Here is a 24,734-nt window from a genome sequence, read left to right as displayed (position 1 = left end):
TATTAAATTTAACATTTATGGTTTTTTCAACAACAGACCGAAGTTGGTGAGCGGAGTTAAATATGTCATTGTGTTTAATAAGACACTTTTACGAAAATGGAGATTGTGTTTTATTCAGATGAAGAGTATTAATTTTGCTTAATAATTATATCAAAATATGGAGATAATGGTGACGAAAATCGACTGCAGGGGTTTAAAAAGGAGGCTTATTGTAGAAGGATGTTTTAAAGGTATGTGGTGAAGATAATCATAATAGATTTTTTTGACAATAACCTGAGAAAAGGAAAATTAGTCAGGGAATAAAATTAAATTCTAGCATGAGAAATGTGGGAACAGTAATAATAGAGGAGAGTAATAGATTATATTCTCTGCATAATAACAAAACTTAGCAATGTATGCAAAATGAATGAATAGTTTATTCAGTTATGCAAGGATAATTCCAAAACATACAAAACAAAAACATATATAAAAGATTTACAAAATATCATGGCATTAAAGTCATGTTGTCCACTATAGAGAACAATAAAATAATAGATTTTGTTAATGTTTAAACTCACTTGCCTCAGCCATGTATTATATCAACACTAAAATCACTAGGTCAATGTTTTTGTTTGATACATGTATAAAAATTATGTTATATCTAACTTGGATGAGTGCGAGACAAAAATCACCCACCCACCCAATATTTTTATCACCACTAAAACCATTAGGTCAATGCATTTGATACATGTATAAAAATTATGTTATATCTAACTTAAATGAGTTCAAAAATCATACAACTACCAACTCCATATTCCATCAAAACTAAGAATATATTTGAGATAATTATAAAAATTAAATTATTTTAACTATTAATTATACGTATAATCAATTATAATAATAATTAAATTTTTATTTGGATAAGTTTATTGATAAATAATTTGAAAATAATAGATTTTATTTGAAAGAAACAAAATCAATTTTTTTATTAAGAAACATGTATCTTTAAGTTGAAAGATAAGTTTTTTTTTTTTTACTTTTTCAGACAATTTTTTTTTAAGTATTATCTTAAACATATAATTGAAACTGTAAACAAATTTTTTTTATAAGAACAGAAATATTACTCCTTTTATATATGCATAAAAATTGTTATATGTAACTTAAGCGAGAATTAAAGACATAAGTTAACAAAGAATATTGTAAAACCCAACCAAACAAAAAAATTGTTATTTTCTATACTATATAAGCGTAGTTATAAAATGTATAGTAATTAAAACTCAACTTGCATGCTTTGTCATAATTGTCAAGATTTGAACATGTCAAACAACTTATCAGCCGCCGCGCTTGGATGTTTATTAATGGAAGACCAGCAAATAAATTTAAATGGAAAAAAGTTTGGGACAGCGGAATGTCGGTAAAGGGATATGGGGCAATTAACCTCCCACTAAATCGAAACCAGTTTTACTTTATATTTTAATTTTCACGACTTCTACTTCTTTACAGTAAACAAGGTGAATCTATTACACAAGCATACCTAACTTTTTTCCATCAAAATTTTTACATGGACGTTTTAATCTCATTAAACCAAGAAAGTAAAATTTAAAAAAGGTTGTTATATTAAAACATAAAAAAAGTTCCAATGGCTTGAACCATTTAAAAAAAGTTTGAATGAAACAAAATTGAGCTAAAACACCATTTAAATTAATCTGTGTTTGATTTAAACTCAAATTCATTTCAGAATAAGCGAACGAAAAAGGGATGAATCAGAATTCAGAAGTTTCTCGTGAAGTGTCGGTAGAGTGCGACTGAACCATCAACATGGCCACCGTCCACCTGTAATAATTGGCCTTTTTTAGGTGACCAAATTAATGAAAAGGTAAAAAATGAAACTAAAATGGTAAAGCTATAATAAGATATAGATATAGTCCTCTCGCTGTTCTTCAGTATTCACTGCACAGAAAAATAAAATAAAATAAAATAAAAATAGAAGGGAAACCTAACAGAAACGCGCGTCGTCACGAGAGTGATTAGCCTTCGGAGGAATCTCGAAGTGCCAGAGTCTGCCAACACCTTTGACCAACTGCTTCCGGCAGAGAAACTCCTCGGCGTAAACCTTCTCCACCTTCCGATCCACATCGTGCAGGAACACGTGCGTCACGCCGGAGCCTTTCCTGTCCCGAGCCATCACCGCCGCCGAAAATATCGCCGCCATGCGCCCTGGCGCCTCAGGGAAGTACCCCTTCGGCGCATCGATCATGATTAGATCCCACTCCCGCGAGTACACCTCGTCCGGGAGGTTCTGGAGTGCCAGCTTGCACCGCTCGTTGCCGCGGAGCGTGGCGGTGGCCGGCGAGCAGGCAGGCTCGGAGCGATAAGACGAGAGGAGGTGGTCGGCTTCGCGGAGCTGGGTTCGGTAGTGGACGGTGTGGGCTCGGAGGCCCGGCGCGTCCTTGAGGACGGTCTGGACCCACTTAGGGTCCTCCTCGAGGAAGAGCGTGGTGCCGCCTGGGTTGAGGCCTGCCCACATAAGGGAATCGTGGCCCAGCCCAAAGACGAGGAAGTTGGCGGGGCGGTTAAGGGCCTGGAGGACATCGAAGGTGACGGTGATCTCCGAAAGAGACTGTTGCGGGACAACCTGCGAGGTGGCGTAGTGAAGTATCGCTTTGAGCTGCATCGATTTGGAAGTTCCGGTTAACTGCTGCTGTGCTGTGGATATTGAGCATAGAAGACTGTTCTCGGAGGTTTGGATGAAACTGGCGATAAAGAGCGTGGCTCCGATTATGCATAATGTCCCCATTAGCCACACCGGCCATCGGTTCTTCATCCTCTCGTTCCCTTGCATTCGTTGATGGACAGAGCTACCAGGAGTTTGGAAATGTCTATTTTAAGGGATAGGAAATGAGATGGGGTTTTCGGACTTATGGATCAATTTATCAAACCAAAATATGATGGATTTTGGGGAAAATCAAATGAAAAGTAAGATTATTTTTATTAAAACTGGGGAGAGAAAACTTTAAGGAAACAGAGAAAAAATATAAACATTTGTGATTCATTTAATAATTGTGATTGCTAATTTTTTTAATCGGTGAGATTGGAATGCTTTATAATTTTAATTTTATGGTTAAAATTAATTTTGAATAAACTATGATTATTTATTTTGTATATAAAATTTATGTGTGAAAGTACAATATGTGAATTTAGTTAAAAAAATATGAATTATAGTTATATACAAAATTGTTAAAAGTAATCTCGATAAAATTATATAAAATTGAAATAATTGTAAAAGATTTCAATGAAATTGTAATTTTCATAAAACTTAAAAGTATAAATTGAAATTGGTCTAAAAATTCAACACCTAAGTAGTATTAAATATTGAATCATACAATGATAAAAATATAGTTAAATTACAGTAATTAAACAAAATAATAATAATTATATGACGACATCTATTATTCCATGAAATCTTTGTTGGAATTGGACAATTCTTTGATGAATTCTTTCAAAACCTCTATTAACATTGATGTTCAAAATATTTAATCTTTGTTGCAACTCCTGAATACCACCCCAAATTTTTGAAAGCATTTGAGCATCAAGGGAGACTAGGGGTTAAGGTGCAATGGCTTTAATATGGTCATCAGATATTACTAGATCTTGATCATCATTGTGTTCATCATCCTGTTTCACCCTACCATGTTGTCTAACATCATTGACTTGAATGATATTCAACTTGTTTAAGGTTTTTCAATTGAAATAATGTAACCAGTGTAGTTCCACATTTGCATTGATGGATAAGTCCACGTTATAGTAAGTAATGATCTGTGTAATTAGAATGTCGTATGGAAGAGACACATTGTTATCCCTGCAATTCGTCATGTGTAGCATGATATAATTAGGCCAATTATTCAATATATTATATTTCATTGTGCACAAATTAAGCAAAATTGTTGGTTCGTAGACTCAATATGTGCACAAATACGTAATGCAGTAGTTTGCCACTAATATTCAAACTATCTACATTCTTGACATTTTGACTGTGCATCTCTGTTTTTATCATGAAACTCAATGACATATCACAATTGTAGTTGAGCTCCTCAGGGATATTTGAAGATGACAATTTTTTACCTTAGTATTTCAAATTAGCCAAAGTCAACCAATATGAATATGTGACTTTAATCTTCTTATTAACCTCAATATAAAGGCTACCAAGTATGTGATATTTAGGTTGGAAAAAAACACTTTAACCAGATCCTTAAAGTATGGAGCTTTCAACATGAGATATTGTTCAAAACCTTGAAAGTGTAAATGATGGTGAAAGTAAAGCCCCGAATGTGCAAAGAATGGGAAATTAATTATCTTAAGTGTCAGAACTATCCTGGTGTAAAACATCTTCTCATGCTCAATCATCTAATCAGTTTGCTAAAAAAATATGTTTGATTTAAGACCTCCTCAATACTTAGGAGCTTTCTAGCTAGAACTTCATCAGTAGTTATAAAGGTTTTTCCCTTACTCCTCATACCACTTCTCTATCTTTTAGTTTATGAAAACAAAGTCATTGTTACAAAACTTAAGACATGAAAACATCAGTTAATGCACATTTCATAATATTGCATAACAACATTTTAAACAAAGGTAATCAAAATATAAATAATATTACTTAATAATATAAAGTAAAACATGTCACAATCATGTTCAAGTACAAATGATATGGTGATGTCATAATATTACATAGCAGCCAAAAAAGTGAAAGAAAACATAACATTATCAAAACATGGTACAAATAAGGATTTCAACCACCATCACTCATAATACCGAGTAATATATTTAGACAGCGATGTGGGGGCATGCCTAGAAGACATTTTGCATGGGACAAGTTAATGCAAAGGAAATCATAGTATTGTTCATAATTTTCTCATCCTATATATTCATGTCAACTAACATGTCCCAAATGTCAATTTGAGTATTGAATGCTAAGTTACGAAGCACCCGACTAACCTATTTAGTAAGAAGTTCATTTCGTCGTTCAATTGCCAAGACTTTTCGTTCAAAGTATTGCACTTGTTGTTCAGATGTCATAGTGACTCGTTCTGATGCCATGACTTGTCTTTCAGCAATGGAAGACAAATTTTTCTCTTAAGGCATTTCCTATCTCAATTGCATCAAAAAATACATACAACTTGGTTGTAAGCTTGTCAAATTGCGAACATCAACCATCGAGACTTTTATTATTTTAACCCCACAAGGATGACATACCACTAGATGGCGCATATTGAGTCAGACCTGAGCTATATGAATCCATCTGTAGTGGTGATGGAGGAGCTTGCTCAAGTTCAACATCAAATGCAAATTCCTCCTAGTTGTATTCCATGTTGTCATTAAGGTCCATAGTGAAACTTTGCCTATGGATGTGGCATCGGATTTATCGGGTTGTCCTTACTTTGTGTCCTATGGCATGATCAGCTCCCCACAGTTCCTCCATCAATTTGTATAGCCTGCTCCATTAGCGATCGAGAGTTTTGCCTGAAAATAAACATGTTCAAGTACATTAGGATCTCTTTAATTGTGGATGATAACAGTATTTACTAAAGGTGTTATCTTGATCAAGTCATCACAAAATTCATCTTCAGCCTAAAGATGTTTTGTTGATTCATTCCATTCAAATCCACTAGGTTCACTAAATAGATCATGGACCTCACATAATCTCTCTAAAGCTCTTTTGCCTATATTTTACATTATTTTTTATATCCCCACCAAACGAGACTAATAGAAAGTGTAAAAAGTATTATAATAGGTTTGGATCATCCAACTTCCATCGACCATGTTCCCCAATTATTATTAAGGATGAAGAAAATAGATATAAGATTAATTTTTCTTGTGTAAAATACACACATGGTTATTTATTTATAAATGGAAATAATAACACAATAACAAAAACTATGGGTTAAGTCCGTTACATTCAACATTCCCCCTCAAGCTAGTGCATACAATTCGTATGTACCAAACTTGTTACAAATATAATCAATTATAGGTTCACGTAATGGTTTATTGAAATTATATGTTAATCATTCGAATTATCAAACTCAGTCTTGATGTCTCCAGATACAATATTTTCTCGAATGAAGTGAGAATTAATCTCAATATGCTTGGTTCTTTCATGAAAGACGGGATTTGAGCTAATACAAAAAAGTATGATTATGACATATGAGTGTCATATAAGTGTCATTTGAGTGACCTCTCCAAATTGCAATTCTTTAAGTAATTGGTTAAACAAATAAACTCACAAATAGTTGGGGCCATAACTCTATATTATGCTTAAACACTAGATCTTGTCACAACATTTTGTTTCTCACCCTTCCAAGAAATCAAATTATCACCAGTAGAAACACAATATCTGGAACTGGATTTTCTATCAAACAAAGATCTTGTCCAATTAGCATTTGAATAACATACAACTTCAAAAGCTCAACAACAATGGTTAAAGGATTTTGTGCCTCATTCAGAAATCTCGGCATGCATGGTTACTATGTAGACCACAAATCTCCAACATGCACAATGTAAAGCAAAAGATACTTTAATCTTCTCATGCACGTTCAATCGACTTTTCCTATATCTTTTCATAAAAAAACGAGATACTTCCTAAACTCCTTCCTTGCCCATACATGCTCTCACTTCCACACTAATTAACAAATACAAACATGTAAATTCTATAAAAATCCATCTAAATAAAGAATTCTAAAATAAATAGTATTATAACTTATTTGTTCCCATACATACACATAAAGTTATAAATAAAGGAAAAGGCAAAGAAAGTGTAGATTTTGAGAATTTAAAAACTAAAAAGAATAAAAAGTATAACAAATTTTTTATAACTTAAAACTTTCCATACATATGTGGAAACGATTTGAAAAAAAATATTGTACACTTAAAAAGTGTATCGATTATATATTTTATATAATTGATAATCATTTTAATATTTATACTTTTATAATAAAATAAATAAATAAAAGTAAAAATATTAAAATAATACATTAAATTATTTTTAAATAAAATTATTTTTTAAATATATTTATATAAAAAAATATTTACTATACCAATTAAATTATTTACAATATTTTTATTCAAATCTAAGTTTTTTCTTCCTCAATCTCGCTTTCAGTTTTATTTTTCTTAAGGATATATTTTCTTCTTATCTCCATCCTAAAAAGGTCTTAGGTAGTGTTTGGATTGGGGAGATGATTTGAGAGAGTGAATTTGGAGTGATTTAAGAGGAAAGTGTAAAGAAAGTGATGTTCTTTGGATTAAGGTATATTAGAGTGATTTTGTGAGGAAAACTTATTGAAGTTTGTGAGTGATATGATGGTTGTAAGGAGATTTTTATGTTTTTTAAAATATGTTAAATGTAAGTTTACAAATTTACCTTTTCCTTAAAAAAATATTTAAATAATAAAATATGAGATATTTTTCTATAAGATAAATTAAATTTTATAAATATATATAAAAGATATTTTCATAAAATCAAATCAAATAAAAGTTAAAATTGATTTTTATTATTGTTAATATTATTATTAAATAAAATTATTTTAATTATTATTAAGTATGTAATTTATTATTATGATTTTAGTTACTATTATTATTTATAATTTTATTAATTTTTTATATATAGTATTTCTGTTTTAAATTTTAAATATATTATTATTATTTTATAGTTTTTACATGTATATAAAAATAATAATTAAGGGTTATTTAACTTTCCAATAATATTGTGTAAAAAATTTAATATTTTTTTACGATTTTTGCCTCCATTCCGAAATCAACACACTTTTCAATCTGTTAAATTCAATAAAAACAAACGAAAGATTTCCATACTTTTCTTTCCGAATGAATGAATAGTGTTAACTCAGATAGAAACGGAGGCTTGAAGTCAGAGATAGAAGTTGGTTGGTGGTGATGAGAAATGTGAGGTGCAAATAAATGTCATTCAATAAGCTTATGTTAATATATTAATAATAAGATTAAGGGGATTACGCAAAAGCGCTGCACGTCGTACACTAGGCTCGCTCATCGTGTTGTGTCGGGATTGGGTCAGACGCCTAAAGTTTTTAAATTTAAAAAGTGGTGTCCAGTGGGATTTATCCTCTGTGCTCACTTCTCTTACTCTTTCAAATCCTACCCATTCTAAACAGATTGCAACCGTAAATACATTACCAAAATATAATTTAGAATATTCTCAGCCATTGGATGTTAACAGGAGGATAGAGGATAGTGCACTTGAATATAAGGGACAGGAAATGCGGGTCGGTGTCGTGTTGTGAAAATGTTTGTCAGCTCATTTCACGATGCTCGCACCTCCACGTGTTGCTACATAACCATGCCCACCTATTTCATCACAACCAATGGATTATGTAACTCAACTTTCTCCATTTTTTTAATTAAGTTTCTATTACAATTTTATTATATTTTTCTATTATGCTCCTTTTTTTTAATTCTATTGTTAGTTGAGATGAGACAACGCATTTATCATTTTTCATTGTCGTTGGTGATATATTTCCATAAGGAAAATAAGAAACCACAGTGATTAAGTTTTAATTTTTTAAATTCAAAACTGATTTAAAACTTAATTAATCTTAATTTAAATAGTATTCAAGAGGAGTATTTTTGGCTTGTGTGTTTTTTTTACAGTTGTTAGAGGAGAGGAGCCCCTGATGTCCAAGCGATGTGTAATATTTTGGTTTCTTGTAAGTAAATCATTCTCTTTTCTTGCGCGGCTGAATGTTCTTTAATTCGCCAATCACGCTTTTGGGAGAATCGTTCCTTCTCTGACGAAGCCAATCTTAAAGGAGAAAAAAGGCACACTATTTACTTTATTGTGTGTCCGAGGAAACGACACCCAATATACATAAAATAAAAGAGATTGTTGCTTCATTTCATCCTTTTGGACCAGTTAGTTCTCATGTTTTAACTTTTTCTACGGATTTCCATTTTCAGATTTTCATTGGAGAGACGAGTGGTGGAGAGGGGAGGACGAGTGGTGGATGTGAAAAATCAAACCAATGCCATCACACCCTAATGTTGGAAACTTTACTCTTTCCCAATTAACCCATTTATTCTAGAAACTGATTCTGGTTCTACATAACGGTTCTACTTGTAATAAACCGGATATAAAAGAAAATTACTCAAATAATCTTCTTCAAAATTTATTTTCAAAACTAAACTGTTTTACTGTACACGAAAGGAAATAGATGAATTCTTATCGAAAATAAAAAATACTCAAATAACGTCCTTCAAAATTTATTTCCGAAAGTAAACCGCTTTACTGTAGACCACAGGAAATGGATCGCTGGAACACAATTTCGTATATATAAAAAGAGATTTTGTCAATTATTTGCCTCCTGGAAATAGATTTCTCGTGAACCGATGATTATTGTGCAAGTTTTTTAAGATAATGATTTAATTTAAGAAAATGATAAATAAATAAATAAAAGTTATAAAAATAAACTATATTTAATTAATTAATATTTTATAATATAATTGTACCGTCTAAAACCGAGATGATCTTAGGCCGAGATATGTCTCGATAATAATATTTGCACTATATATTCTCAGCATAATTATGAACAACTGAACAAATTATAAGAAAATGATGAAAAATTATAACTAAATAACACGTATAAGCTTATATTCCCTCTTCCAAATCAAGTCCACGTATCTTAAATATCGATCGACCCTGATTTATGGTACAAGCGCCTCGGACATCCTTCTCCGACGTGTCTACAACATGTATCTTTCTTACTATCTATCCCTATCAGTAAAAATCTCATTCTCATTCATAATAATCGTAGTATTTGTCCCAAAGCTAAACAGACAAGGCTACCCTTTCCTTTAAGCACAATAAAATCTCATTCTCCATTTAATATATTGCATTGTGACATTTTGGAGTCCTCATAAAACCCCAACTCATTTTGTAAAACGTTTTTTTCTCACTATAGTCGATAACTATACTAGATGTACTTGACTATTTCTTATGAATCACAAATTTGAAACCCAACATCTCTTAGAGTCATTTATTACATTTGCACAAAATCAATTTCAGGCATCTATTAAAACCATCCGTGTTGACAACGGATTGGAATTTATTTAAATGTATGATTTTTTTCTCAAAAAAGGTATTGAATGTCAACGCACTTGCGTTTACACTCCTCAACAAAATGGAGTGATTCTAAAACGTTTTTTTCTCACTATAGTCGATAACTATACTAGATGTACTTGACTATTTCTTATGAATCACAAATCTGAAACCCAACATCTCTTAGAGTCATTCATTACATTTGCACAAAATCAATTTCAGGCATCTATTAAAACCATCCGTGTTGACAACGGATTGGAATTTATTTCAATGTATGATTTTTTTCTCAAAAAAGGTATTGAATGTCAACGCACTTGCGTTTACACTCCTCAACAAAATGGAGTAGTAGAACGTAAACATAGACACGTTTTAAACACAGCACAAGCCCTTCTATTTCAGTCCAATTTACCATTAGAATTTTGGGGAGAATGCGTTTTAACCGCCACATATATCATTAATCGTTTGCCATCACCTTTACTAAAAAATAAATCACCTTTTGAGCTACTATATAATCAACCACCTTCACTTTCTCACCTAAAAACTTTTGGTTGCCTCTGTTACGCAACTGTTGTTTCACCTAAGCAAAAATTTGATCTGCGTGCCCGACAATGCATCTTCATTGGTTATCCTCACAGTCAAAAAGCATACAAATTATTTGATATAGATGCATGCCCTTTTTTTACAAGTCGAGATGTCATCTTCCATGAAAGTGTTTTCCCATTCTGCCAACAGTGACATACACAATCCTCACCTCCATTACAAGGTATTTTGCCCACTATTGACATTGACTTACCCACTTTTGTCCAACATTTACTTGATCAATCTTCTTCTCTTACTCATCACAATGCACCTGAACCTCCATCAAACCATCCTTCTTCTCCTACTCGTCACAATACACCTGAACCTCCATCAAACCAACTCTCTTCTCCTACTCGTCACAATGCACCTGAACCTCCATCAAACCAACCTTCTTCTCCTACTCGTCATAATACACTCGAACCTCTAGTAGACCAACCTTCTTCTCCCATGCCAAGAAATCTAGCACCCATTACCAAACCTTCTCCAACCGACCTTCCTGTTCGACGATCCAGTCGCACATCAACCTCACCTTCCTGACTTCAAGACTACGTAACGGATCCCAAGCCAATCATTCAACCACTGCCCAAGACTGGCAGAATGGAACCAGGTATCCTATGCATCATTTTCTTTCTAATTCACGATTTTGTTCTACACATAATGCATATCTTGCTAACATCACAACCACCAAAGAACCTCGCACTTATGCTCAAGTTATCCTTGATCCAAATTGGCAAAAAGCAATGGACGAAGAGCTTTCCGCCTTGCAGCTAAATCAAACGTGGACCTTGACACCGTTACCCGCTGGGCAGAAACCCATCGGATGCAAATGGGTCTATAAAATAAAGTACAACTCAGATGGTAACGTCGACAGATATAAAGCGCGCCTTGTCGCAAAGGGGTACACTCAGATTGAAGGTGTCGACTATTCTGAAACTTGTTCACCAACAGCAAAATTAACAACATTGAGGTGTCTCCTCACCATTGCAGCAGCCAGAGATTGGTTTACTCACCGGCTAGATGTGCAAAATGCCTTCTTACATGGCACATTGCATGAAATTATTTACATGGACTTGCCACCCGGGCATCATCGACAGGGGGAGAACATTGTATGTCGACTCAACAAATCCCTTTATGGTCTCAAACAAGCATCTCGAACATGGTTTTCAACATTTTCTCATGTGATTAAATCTGTAGGATTTCAACAGTCCAAGACAGATTACTCTTTATTCACAAGACAAAATAACTCATCATTTACTGCCCTTTTGATTTATGTGGATGATATTCTTTTGACAGGAAATGATTTGACAGAAATTCAGCGTGTTAAAGATTGTCTATTACAACATTTTCGCATTAAAGATCTTGGAGACCTAAAATATTTTCTAGGGATTGAATTTTCCGTTCCAAAGCTGGTATTTACATGTCCCAAAGAAAATATGTGCTTGATATTTTGCAGGATACGGGACTCACAGGTGCTCGTCCAGACAAACTTCCAATGGAACAATACCTAAAACTCACACCAGACGATGGGGAGTTATTAAAGGATCCAATCAAATACAGGCGACTCGTGGGACGACTGATATACCTCACAGTTACTCGGCCTGACATAGCATTTTCGGTTCGGACCCTAAGTCAATATATACAGGATCCACGGAAACCTCATTGGGATGCCGCAATTCGAGTCCTAAAGTACATCAAAGGATCACTAAGACAAGGATTGCTATTGCCATCCGAAAACAATCTGACATTGACAACTTATTGCGACTTAGACTGGGGAGGTTGTCAGAAAACTCGGAGATCAGTATCTGGGTATTGCATTTTTCTTTGTTCTTCTATTATCTTATGGAAGTAAAAAAAAACAGACAAACGTATCAAGATCATCAGTGGAAGCAGAATACCGCGCGATGGCCAATACTTGTTTGGAAATAGTTTGGTTGCGATATTTGTTGCAGAATTTAAATGTGCCATGTAACTTGCCAGCTCAACTTTTCTGTGACAATCAAGCGGCATTACATATAGCAGCAAACTCAGTATTTCATGAACGCACAAAACACATTGAGATAGACTATCGCATTGTGCGAGAAAAATTACAAGCTGGGATAATTAGTCATTCATATGTACCGACACAGTATCAGCTTGCAGATATTTTTACAAAGGCACTAGGCAAGAAACGATTTTTGATGCTACAACGCAAGTTGGGGTTTATGATCTTCACCTACCAACTTGAGGGGAGTATTAAGGAAATAATAATTATCAAATTATATGCAATTATTGTATGCAATATTGTACGATATTGTACCCAATTATATGCAATTAATTTAATAATGATAGAATCTCATGATTAGTATCCCTACTAAATTAGATTGTAAAGTGGAGAGAGAAACTCCCTATATATTTCCTATACATGAAGTGATGTAACCATACACATAAGAGAATAAGAAACATCTCTTCTTCTTACCATTTTTCATCATTTTCTTATATGGTATCAGAGCCATTTTGAGTCTATCCTAGCGAGTATTTGTTGGGTTTATCAGGCCACCCGCCATCGGGCCGTTATCGGACCACCCATAACATATATCTCCACACACGAGTTGGTAGCCTCGGCGTGAGGGGGTGTGTTGGAAATCCCACATCGACTAGAGATTAAAGCCTTTCATAGTATATAAAGGGGTCCAAACTTCACCTCATTGAGCCGGTTTTATGAGGTTGAGTTAGGCTTAAAACCCACTTCTTAACACAAATGGATAAAAACAACAACAAAAAATTCAAAATGGTGAAGAAAAAATAAGAGGTTGTGCTGTGGAACTAACTAGAAACTGTTTGATGAATGTCTTAATGAAAATTTGTTGTTTTAATATGTGGAAATTATTTTTAAACGATAGAGGATGATTATAAAGGGTGGAAATCAAAGTAAACTTGAAGAACATACAAGAATCAATTGAAAATAGTGATGAACAATGAGGTTTGGCAGCAGCACAACAAGTGTTTGAGAAAATTTAAACGGTGAAAACTTGATTTTAAATGGTGGAAACAATTTACAAGTGATGAAAAATGAAAATAAACGGTGAAATCAAAGATTTATGGAAGAATTAAGTAAGAACCACGAAGAACACAAGTTTATAGAAAAAATATTGACTTACCTTGATCGAAGGATTTTAATGTGCTCTGATCCACCTAATGCAGTCCCAGCTTGTGGTTGATTAATTGGAGTGGCAGCAGAATTACGTGGAAGCAAGTGCACTAAAATGGTGATCAAGTGCAAGGATTTGTGAGATTAAAGGTGTAATGAAGGGGAAAAAGGTTTGGCCAACCTTCCCTAGGCTCACTAGGCCTAATAGGCTCACTAGCAAGAGAGATTTGGCAGAGAATGAGTATTCAAGTTCTAAACTCTTCATTCAATATATGCAAATTTAGATACATGAATGGAAATTAGAGTATTTATAGATGAAGGTAGCTTGCTCCTTAAACTACCATAACTCTAGTTAGTAAAGTTAACTAAGGAGAGTATGGTGACTTAAGGAGGTCATGTATGCTCCTTTAAGATGCTTTAAAAGTCTTTACTTGTGTGACAAATTAGAGTATCTTTGTTTCATCTATAAAGTACACTTGAAAAGAAACCAAAATACAATTCTATACATGCTTATTATAATATTTATAGAGATAGTTAATTTTTCTTTTTATTATTGTGTATGGTGCTTCATCAAAAGTAATTACATTTATTTAAAAAAATCTTAACGGATACTGGTCGACCGATATTCAATGTCATACATTCAAAATCTGATTTTTGGATCTGTCGGTAATTTGTGAAATACTGAATGAATAAAGAAAACTGAGGCGTAATGAGGTATAGTTGAAACAGAAAAAATGTAAGTGAGAGAACAGAAAATGAGAAATCATCGTGGGTGAAATCGATTTTCGGTGAGGCAATAACCGATGACCGGAACCGTGGGGAGCTCGTCAGCTGTCAGTGGCGACATTGTTACGGATGGTGAGTTCCAAATTTTGGATTTTGGGATTTAGGATTTCTTTGTGAATACATATTTTGATTTCCCTTACAAGTTAAAGTATTTGTTTTGCATAAATTTGGAAAGTGAAACGAGTTAGAAGGATTCCAAAATTGCGAGTTTGGTGGCGCCACTGTTGCAAGGGTAGATCGTGAGGTGAGTTTATTGATTGTAATTTCTTGTTAGGGTTTAGTTTGTATGTAACTCTGTTTGTGTTGGAACTTGGTTGTTGAATGTTGATGGGGGCAGAAAGACAGGGCCATAATGAACTTTGAAATTTTTTTGGGCCCCTTAGGCTTTTTGGACCCCTCTGTTTAATAAATTCACCACATACATTTATGTTATGCTTTTAATACTTGCACCGTGTTTACGAAAATAAATCTGGGTGCGCTGACCCATTAATTTCAATGTTCGCCACCACAATATTAAGGTTCGCACTCCTTACCAAATAAGCCTGGGCCCATTAAGCTGGACTAGCAGTTCTGTTATTTGCCACACAGTTTTCTATACATCCACCACCTTTAAAACTGTTATTGGAATTGAAATATATTGAAAACGTTTTGGGCCTCTATGCTTTTAGGACCCCTCTATGCTTTATATACTTGGATCTAACATATATAAAATATTAATATTTTGAATTAAATGTAATGTCAAATTCTCTTATAAAAAACAATTTTATAATTTTAATTTATTTGTAGAGATGATATATAATAACGTAAAAGTTATTAGTAAACACTAGTGCAGAAAATGCATATATAACATCGATTTTGGAAGACATATAAAATCGGTTTCATCACCGATGTAGATCTCAACGATGTAAAATGTCAATTACATATAGCATCGATTCTAAAAATCAATGTAATATATACCAAAATCTGAATAAAATATTAAAAAATATGTGCTCTAGAAGGCACATATAACACTGGTTGTGGCTCTTAACCAATGTTATATGTGTTCCAGAGTCACATACTAAATCTTAAACCTTAAACCCAATAACAAAACATTCAACATTGTCGGGGGTGATCACCCCGGATCCAATATCAAGACGTTCAACATATAACAATTACCCAATTTAAAACATAATACATTATATTCCAAATACAATATAATAAAACTAATTATCTATATAAATAATTGTAAATCACATAATAATTAAAATTAAAATTAAAATATTTAAAAATATAAAACTAGCCTGGAGCGTGAACGTGAACGAAGTTGTGGCGGCAATGGAGGCAATGTGGCGGCCACATTGGCGGCAAGAGAGCAACGACAAGAGTGACAACGAAATAGTATAGAAGCGTGAATGAAAGAATCTTATTCAGTGTGAATGCTCTCACGATGAAGAGAACGAAATAAGAGAGAAATGGTGGGGGGAGCAGTGGAGGCATCGATAGTGGCAACAACACTGACAGAAGCAAAATGAACTTTTGAGCAAGAAAACTTAGGAGAATAACATGAATGAAGAATGAGAGTGTAAGCCAAGAAAATAGGGTAAAAACATATATTACACCAGTTATGAGTAATAATTGGTGTAATATATCTTTTTTAAAACTTAAAAAAAAAATTAATCTGAAAATTACATATAACACTGGTGTTATATGTAATGCCCATAATTAAATGTTTCAAATTATAACATCGGTTGTATAAAAGAACCGATGTTATATGTTCTTTTTAAAAACTTTTAATTTTTTTTAATCTTGGAATGACATATAACACTAGTTCATCGATCTAATTGATGTTATATGTAATCCGAGAGATAAAATTTTTAAAAACCATTTTTGTTTGCTCTGAGCAGGACATATTACACCGGTTAGATAGTGTGTAATATGTGTCAAATATTTACAAAAATATAACCGTATTTTTGTTTACATTGATTTTCATTTAACCGACTTAATATGTTGTTGTAAAATATGTTATTTACGAAATAGGAAATATACTCAATTAACAACTCAATAAATTAATATTTTAATTAAATTTATTTTATTGTAATTTAAAATACTATTATAAAAAGTTGTCAAATGAAATTTAGTCCTTGTCCTCTCATAAGTAGGAAGACCAATCATGCTAAATATATTGAATTTCAATTACCTAACTTTGGAATTTTTTACCAATAAAATACAACTTCACGTGATATTTATAATTGAAATAAGTAAAATTTATAAAAATTACTAAAATATATAAATCACACAACTTTAATTGAAATCAAATTACATTAATTTTAATATATTTTTAAAAATTTGATTAATATCACCAATTAATGTATAAAATTACACCGATTTGATAAAAAAAATCCACAACTTTTTATGTACACATTGCACGGTACATCCAAGAAAGGGTACCTGAATTTAAATATGCACGCAAGAAGTAGGATGTAGTAGCTAGGTGCAATTTAAAAATAGTAATGATGTAAAGAGTAAATGGGGAGTCCATAGCTACCTACCCTTCCCACTCTCCACGCACAACTGTGCCACCATTTATTGGAGATAGAGACGTATGCTCGTACTCTTACACTGCTACTACTACTACTTCAGACGAATCAACTCATCAAACCCTAGCAACCAAGCAAAAGGAAGCAAAACCATTCGTATTATTATTACCAAAGAAAGAAGAAGAGCGATGAAGGGTGAGATGTGGCTGTGGTTATGGGTCTTTGTATTGGGTGTGGGGGCGTTGGAGGAAGGACATTTGGCAGCGGAGTGCAACCTGCTGGTGCAGAAAGTGATTCCGTGTCTGAACTTTGCGACGGGGCAGGCGGCGGTTCCGACGAAGGAGTGCTGCGAGGCGACGTTGGAGATAAAGAAGAGCGATCCCAAGTGCCTGTGCTTCGCGATCCAGCAGACGCATAAGGGGATCCCTGAGGCCAAGAGCATGGGCATTCAAGAGGGTAGGCTCCTTCAGCTCCCTTCTGCTTGTAACTTGAAGAATGCCAGCACCACCAATTGTCCTAGTAGGTTCCTCCATTTCCATTTTCTTTTCTTTTACTTCAACCTCTTTGCTACAACCTTTTGGAAGAAAAAAAAAACTGAAATTAAAATCTGTTGCCAGAAACTTTAAAGTTATGTACAAGTTAACTTTAACTTATATAAAGATAAGTAATCTATACAAAAAAATTTGAGTAACAAAAATAAATGTTTCATTGTATAAGTTAAAGTCAATTTGTACATATATAACTTAAAATAAAAACTCAAATAAGTTATACAATAAAGTTTCTATAAAGTAACTCATTATATAAATATAAATCTTGAACCTTAATTACTTTATCCACTTGTTAATCATACTCCAAATCCAAATATAGCATTAATCATACTCTAAATCCAAATATAGCATTAATCATACTCTAAATATAGCATACTTATAAAAGTAACTATGTGTAACTTAATTAACAAAACTCCAACAAAGTAGGAGAAATTATTCTATGATTGGACTAGTACACTTGAATTTTATTATTATTATTTTTTATTAAAAAAATTACTAAAACAATTATTAAATGGTAATCAAACTTAAAGACAACAATAATTAATTGTATATTGATTAAGTTAAATATTTTTGTATTTTTTTAATAATATTTATTTCATTTAATGACATATGATTGTTGTTACTTGAGAGGTCAGTCTAACTGAGATGTCAAGTTGCATAGTGATATCTAACATGAAGACATTTTTATAAAAAAAACTATCGATATTTAAATTAATTTTTATTATTAAAAAAATTATAAAGTTATTTTTAAATTGGTGTATAAGTTTTAATAACTAATATTTTAAATTTTAAATTAATTTTTGAAATACTAATAGAGATTAATTTAGAATCTAAAGTAGTCTGTAATTAAAATCTTGGAAATTAATATCAAATACTAATTTAGAATTAATTTTATAACTTTTTATTAATATTTAAAATAATTTGTATATCAATAATTATTTATTTTATAAATTATTATATAAATGATTTTATAAATATAGTAATTGATTATTTTGATTTAAAATGAATTTTTATTTAATAATTTTCTTATAATGATTAATTACATTTAAAATTAATTTTTTTTGATGATTTTGTTATAGTGATTAATTACATCTAAGTCAACATTAATCGATAAAAATCAAGTATTCTCGTATTATAGTTATTCTTAGTTTTGGTTTCAACTCGACATAAATAAATAAAACACATAAAAAGTATGAAGTTTTTGTTTGACTAAATTAACTCATTTATGATTTAATTACTTGTTTTAATAAAATTGAGGAAATTATATTTTTATTTTTTAATTTATTGTTTAATGACATTTGTTTTATAATAAAAGTAAAGTAATAAGAGAAAAGTATTTATTAATTTAGTATATAATTATATAGAAAAATATTTAAACACCATTTGTTAAATAAAACTAATTTTAAAGATAAAAAATAATTAATAATTAATTAAATTTTATTAATATCTAAAATAGTTTATATTATTAATACAAATTTATAAACTAATATCTAATTAGTTACTTATATATCAAAATTTTAACTATCAATTTTAAAATAAAAAAAAAATAATAGTTAAAATTTTAGTAGTTAATTAAATACGAATTTAAAAATTAATTTAAATCTTTTTATTAACATTTATAATAATTATATAAAAATACTAAAAATTAATTGATCTGATTAAAAATATTATACTACCAACACGTGCTTATTACATTCATTATTTTATAAATTTAGGCGTACAAATTTATATTGGTGAAAAGGTCTTATAGAAATAACAATAAATTATTAAAACTACCAAGAGTTAAAAATTAAAAAAAAAAACTTATGGTGGTTACTATTAAAGTGATGGAGTGAGCGAAAGAAATAAAACTCTAAATTTTCTTAAAAATAAAAGAAGGTTAAGTAAAAAAGAATAACTTTGATTTTGCTTTGAGTTTGGCAGAGCTTCTGGGTCTATCTCCAAACTCCCCTGACGCAGCCATCTTCAGAAATGGTTCGTTGAAAATTAATTCGAGTTCAACGTTGGGAACTGCAATACCCCTCTCAGACACCCACAAGGCCTCCTTTGGAACCATGCTTCCACCTCCTCTCACGCCATACGTAGCTGCACTGCTTTGCGCCATTCTCCTTCTCCCCATTCCATTTTCTTCTCACAACATTAATTTAATGCTCATGCCTGCGTTTAACTAATGCCTCTCGTAACACCTCCTTAAAGGGCGTAGCTCTTTTGCTATTACTCCTAGTAACTGCTACTCATGGACCAACTTTATTAATCTGCACCTTGCACCATGCACCATACTTCATTTTCGTCTGCATCATTTCATGTTTCTTGTCTTCTCTCTCTCTATATTTATTAATAAGTTGAATGTGGATTGATTTAGAAATAAAGTGAATAAAACAGAAGTGATTTGGTTTAATAAAAAGATAGTAAATCTACTGGTACATATGATTGATTTGTTTGAATTAATAAAGGTTAATAAACTACTTTTTTTTAAGTGTAATGTTAAAATTAATATAAATATTTCTTATTAAATAATAAGTTAAGAAAAAAAAAATTAACGGGAATGAATGAGGTTTATATGAAATCAGATATTATTATTATAGATATTATTATTATTATAGAAATTATTATTATTATTGTTACATATAGCTGTTTAATTTTTCTTTTCCTTTTCCCGGTTTCCATTTTTTTTAAGTAATAATAGAAACTTTTAAAGGGAATATGCTATACACATAGGCTTGCAACTATAGATTTGGTTGCACACAGGTTCTAGGCATGCTGCAAGACCCAGTAGAACACAATACCCTGTTATGTTTTTTGGTGATGAGTGTGATCCTTAATATAGAAGAAAGCGGGTTATGAGTTAGGGTCTTCACAATTGTGCCAGGGTCTTCATACATGTTTCACAAGTTTTGGAGTTTGAATAAAAGAATCATAATTTTTTTTATATTTATCCCGTTAAAGTCATAATTTTTTTTTTCTAAATTAAAGAGAATATCATAATTTATGCGCTTTATGCTTATCATAATATCATAGTAATGTGTTAATCTCTCCAAGCATGCTATGATTATTGCATAATAATAATTGATAACAGATTTGTTAGTAAATTAATAAGTATCAATCCGTGTTAAACTCTGTGATTGACTTAATTTTATGTTTAAAACCAACCCAAGCGCCCACTTGCTCATTAAATTAAACCACTAGTAGCACTACATAATTATACTTAGTAAAACCATAGGAGTTGGAAAAGTTGAAGCTTGAGAATGAACGTATTGCTTTAGAACTAAAACGAAAGGGAGTGGGTGTTGACTTTAACGAGGTGCTGTTTTGCAAAGACATTAGATGCAGGTTAGCTGACTATGGACATTAACCTTGGAGGAACCCAAACACAGTTGTTGGAAGACAATCCAATTCAAAAGGACTTCCAATTCTATTATAACTAGCATGGTGTAACTGTCCAGCAACTGCAAACCCAACCATACACAATGATATTCTTAAGTTAAAATGAAGTTTGGAGTCTCACATACATTCATTTCTCTGTTTCTGTGTGTGATTATAGGCTGTAATATGAATGGAAGCACAAAATCAAGGACTGGTGGGGGACTATGGGACATATTACTTATGTTGGCAAACTGTGTAGCTCAATCAATTTTGTATGCTGCTGCTGATTGTGTAAAATCAAAAGCTTATCGTGATAAATAATAAATAATGCACATCATTATCTTAAGAATCTTATAAATTATGATTCTCACATATCATATTCAATTATAATAGAGATAGACACTTACATTGATCCATGAGAGTCTCTATGTCAGTAGATTCTTTAATCTCATTTTCTCAATCTATCTCTTGACAATTGTGTTCTTGTCACACCTTTTATTGATGATCAACAATGATACAACCTTCTTTGCAGAGACAAAACCCTATTTTTATTCTTTTCCAATCTCCACCAAATTAGGTTTTCATTAGGTATTATAGTATATATATATATATATATATATATATATATAACTTCTCACATTAATCAATGCGTCTTTCATTTTATTAAATAATATTCAGACTCAAAACCCAAAATCTATTTCATATGATTCACATTATAAAATTAATTTACATAGTTTTCTAACATTTTCCCACTTGACTCATATGAGTATAATACTTTCATGATTTAATAATTACATAAAATATAATACACACACATTGAAAGGTCTTACGTAAATTGGTTTTATCATCAATCAAAATCAATGATACATAAATAATAAGAGTCAGGGCACTTACATGTCATTTAATCAACATGTTTTCTTCCATGTACTAGTATATCATCATACATTCATCACTCACTAGTATACATAATGTCCATATTCTCAACATGACCAGTAAATATTTTGGACGGTAACCCTTTTGTTAAAGGGTCAGCAATCATAAAATCAGTGCTAATATGTTTTATTGACACTCTATGTTTTTGAACTTTCTCTTTAACATCAAAGTATTTTAATTCCATATGCTTAGCACCTTTCGAATACTTGTTGTTTTTAGAAAAGAAGACATCTGTGAAATTTTCACAATAAATTCTCAACGTCTTGACAATACTATTAACAAATCCAAGTCCTGAAATAAAATTTCGCAACCAATTAACCTGAACTGTGGCCTCAAAGCATGCCACAAATTCAGCCTCCATGGTGGATGCAGCAATGACTGACTACTTCACACTTTTTCATGGAATCACTCATCCGGCTAAAAGATACACATAACCAAATGTGGACTTTCTTGTATCCATACAACCAACAAAATCTGAATCTGTATATCCAATCACCTCAAGATGATCAGATTTCCTATACGTAAGCATGTGATTCTTTGTCCCTTGTGAGTATCTTAAAACTTTCTTTGCAGCTTTCCAATGATCCAATCCTGGATCATGTTGATATCTACCAAGCATACCAACTGCAAAGCTAATATCTGACCTTCTACATGTTTGAGCATACATCAAACTCCCAACAACAAATGTATAAAAGATATTATCCATTTGTTTTTGTTCCAAAACATTCTTTGGACATTGCATGAGACTAAATTTGTCTCCTTTCTGTATTGGAACAGGATATGCTGAACATTTATCCATTTTGAATCTCTCTAAAACTTTATTAAATATATGCTTTCTGAGACAAGCCTAACAGTTCTTGTGATCATGGAATATTTCTATTCCCATCACATAGTATGTCTCACTCATATCTTTCATTTCAAAGTTATTAGAGAGAAACTTCTTAGTCTCACTTAATAGACCAAGATCATTAGTTGCAAGCAATATATTATCTACATATAGAATCAAAATTATAAACTTGCTTAAGTTTACACACCATGTGTTCATTTCCTTCTTCAATGAACCCCATTGGTTGGTCCATATAAACATCATCTTCTAAATTTTCATTCAAAAGACATTTTTGACAGTCATATGATGCAACTCAAGATCATAATGAGTTATTAATGCCATGATAATTCTAAAGGAATCTTTCTTAGAAACAAGTGAAAATGTTTCATTATATCAATGCCATCTTTTTTAGTAAAACATTTGACAACAAGTCGGGCTTTATAAAGTTTGATATTGTCATGAGAGTCACGTTTAGTCTTAAATACCCATTTACACCCAACTCTCTTACATCCTTCTAGAAATTTCATAAGATCTCATACATCATTATGTGCCATTGATTTAAGCTCATCTTTCATGGCATCTAACCACTTATCAGAATTATCATCATTGATAGCTTCTGAAAAGGAAACTGGGTCATTATCAATGCCTAAGTCATTTTTCTGACTCTTGTAGATAAACCACATAATCATTCGAAATAACAAACATTTTTTCTCTTTGAGATCTTCTTAATACTATTTCTTGTGGTTGTTATACTACAAGTTCATTGTTAACCTCATGATCATAATTTGTTGTTCTTCTTCATCGTTGAGTGGTTTAACTACATTAGGAACAACAATACTTAAAGTAGAGGTACTAGTTAAAGGAACTTGTACTCTAACTTCCTTAATCTCCACATTTTGTGAAGCTTCACTTCCACTAGTTTCACCATTTTCAATGAACTTTGTATTTCTAGTTTCAACAATTCTTGTACTATGGGTAGGACAATAAAACATATACCCTTTTGTCTTTGCTAGATAACCAATAAAATATCCACTAATTGTTCTTACATCCAATTTCTTTTATTTCAGATTGTATATTCTAATTTTTGCTTGACATCTCCAAACTTGTAGGTGTCTTAAACTGGCTTTCCTACCTGTCCACAATTCAAAAGGTGTCTTTTGAACAGTCTTACTAGGAACCTTGTTCAATAGATACATGACAATTTTTAAAGCATACATCCATAACAATACAGGTAAAGATGAATTACTTAACATACTCCTAACCATATCCATTAAGGTTTGATTACGCCTATCTGACACACCCTTTTTTTGTGGTGTACCTAGCATTGTGTATTGAGCATAAATACCACATTTCTCAAGAAACTTAGAAAATGGACCAGGGTATTGTCCCCTTTCATCATACTTTCCATAATATTCATCACCTTTATCTAACTTGACAATTTTCACCTTTTTGTCTAATCGCCTTTCCACTTCATTTATATAAACTTCCAAGGCATTTACTGCTTGAGATTTTTCATGTAGTAAATAGACATAACCATAACGTGAAAAATCATTAATGAAGGTGATAAAATACATTTCTTTATTAAAAGAATTTACATCAAAAGGTCCACATATATCAGTGTGTATAATTTCAAGAAGCTGAGTGCTTATTGTGGCTCCCTTCTTTGTGTGTTTTGTTCGTTTACCTTTAATACAGTCCACACATGCATTCAGATCAGTAAAATCTAAATTTGGAAGTATTTCATTATTTACTAATTTTTCATCTTTTCTTTGGAAATATGTCCCAAACGTTTATGCCACAAGAAAGCAAAACATTCATTCACTAAACTACGTTTAGTGCCAACCTTATGATGCAAGGTCATAATAGTTTCAACATATAAATTATCAAGATTCAATTTATATAAACCTTTATAAAGAGTACCAAATCCAATCAAACAAGTACACTTATACAAACTGAA

The 24,734-nt window shown here is 31.8% G+C and overlaps 3 protein-coding genes and 2 long non-coding RNA genes across 6 annotated transcripts; 2 read left to right on the top strand and 3 right to left on the bottom strand.

Annotated features, from left to right (window-relative positions):
* Positions 1–1,674: 1,674 nt before the first annotated feature.
* Positions 1,675–3,103, bottom strand: LOC137817136 (glucuronoxylan 4-O-methyltransferase-like protein (DUF579)). Its single transcript, XM_068620373.2, has 2 exons — positions 1,976–3,103; positions 1,675–1,812 (listed from the first exon to the last, which is right to left on the bottom strand). The coding sequence occupies exon 1, from the start codon at positions 2,819–2,821 to the stop codon at positions 1,976–1,978; it is 846 nt and encodes a 281-aa protein (XP_068476474.1). The 5' UTR covers positions 2,822–3,103; the 3' UTR covers positions 1,675–1,812.
* Positions 3,104–14,430: 11,327 nt separating this feature from the next.
* LOC137817155 (uncharacterized) lies at positions 14,431–21,363 on the top strand. Of its 2 annotated transcripts, XR_016519040.1 has the most exons (3): positions 14,443–14,663; positions 14,767–14,835; positions 21,197–21,363. It is a non-coding gene; the product is annotated as an uncharacterized LOC137817155 (long non-coding RNA). The 2 variants fall into 2 exon arrangements; XR_011081928.2 differs by lacking the exon at positions 21,197–21,363 and having other exon boundaries at positions 14,431–14,663; positions 14,767–15,032.
* Positions 15,722–17,184, bottom strand: LOC150029123 (uncharacterized). Its single transcript, XR_016518658.1, has 2 exons — positions 17,120–17,184; positions 15,722–16,084 (listed from the first exon to the last, which is right to left on the bottom strand). It is a non-coding gene; the product is annotated as an uncharacterized LOC150029123 (long non-coding RNA).
* On the top strand, positions 17,106–19,954 carry LOC137817154 (non-specific lipid transfer protein GPI-anchored 29). Its single transcript, XM_068620404.2, has 2 exons — positions 17,106–17,626; positions 19,579–19,954. The coding sequence occupies exons 1-2, from the start codon at positions 17,173–17,175 to the stop codon at positions 19,824–19,826; spliced, it is 702 nt and encodes a 233-aa protein (XP_068476505.1). The 5' UTR covers positions 17,106–17,172; the 3' UTR covers positions 19,827–19,954.
* A 997-nt stretch (positions 21,364–22,360) lies between the features above and the next one.
* LOC137817157 (secreted RxLR effector protein 161-like) lies at positions 22,361–22,750 on the bottom strand. The gene has a single exon (XM_068620407.1). It carries the CDS (start codon positions 22,748–22,750, stop codon positions 22,361–22,363), a length of 390 nt encoding a protein of 129 aa, XP_068476508.1.
* Positions 22,751–24,734: the final 1,984 nt, after the last annotated feature.

Source organism: Phaseolus vulgaris, chromosome 2 (genome assembly GCF_051622355.1).
Source record: "Phaseolus vulgaris cultivar YP4 chromosome 2, ASM5162235v1, whole genome shotgun sequence".
Classification (NCBI taxonomy): domain Eukaryota; kingdom Viridiplantae; phylum Streptophyta; class Magnoliopsida; order Fabales; family Fabaceae; genus Phaseolus; species Phaseolus vulgaris.
This window is presented reverse-complemented; position numbering and strand designations above follow the sequence as displayed.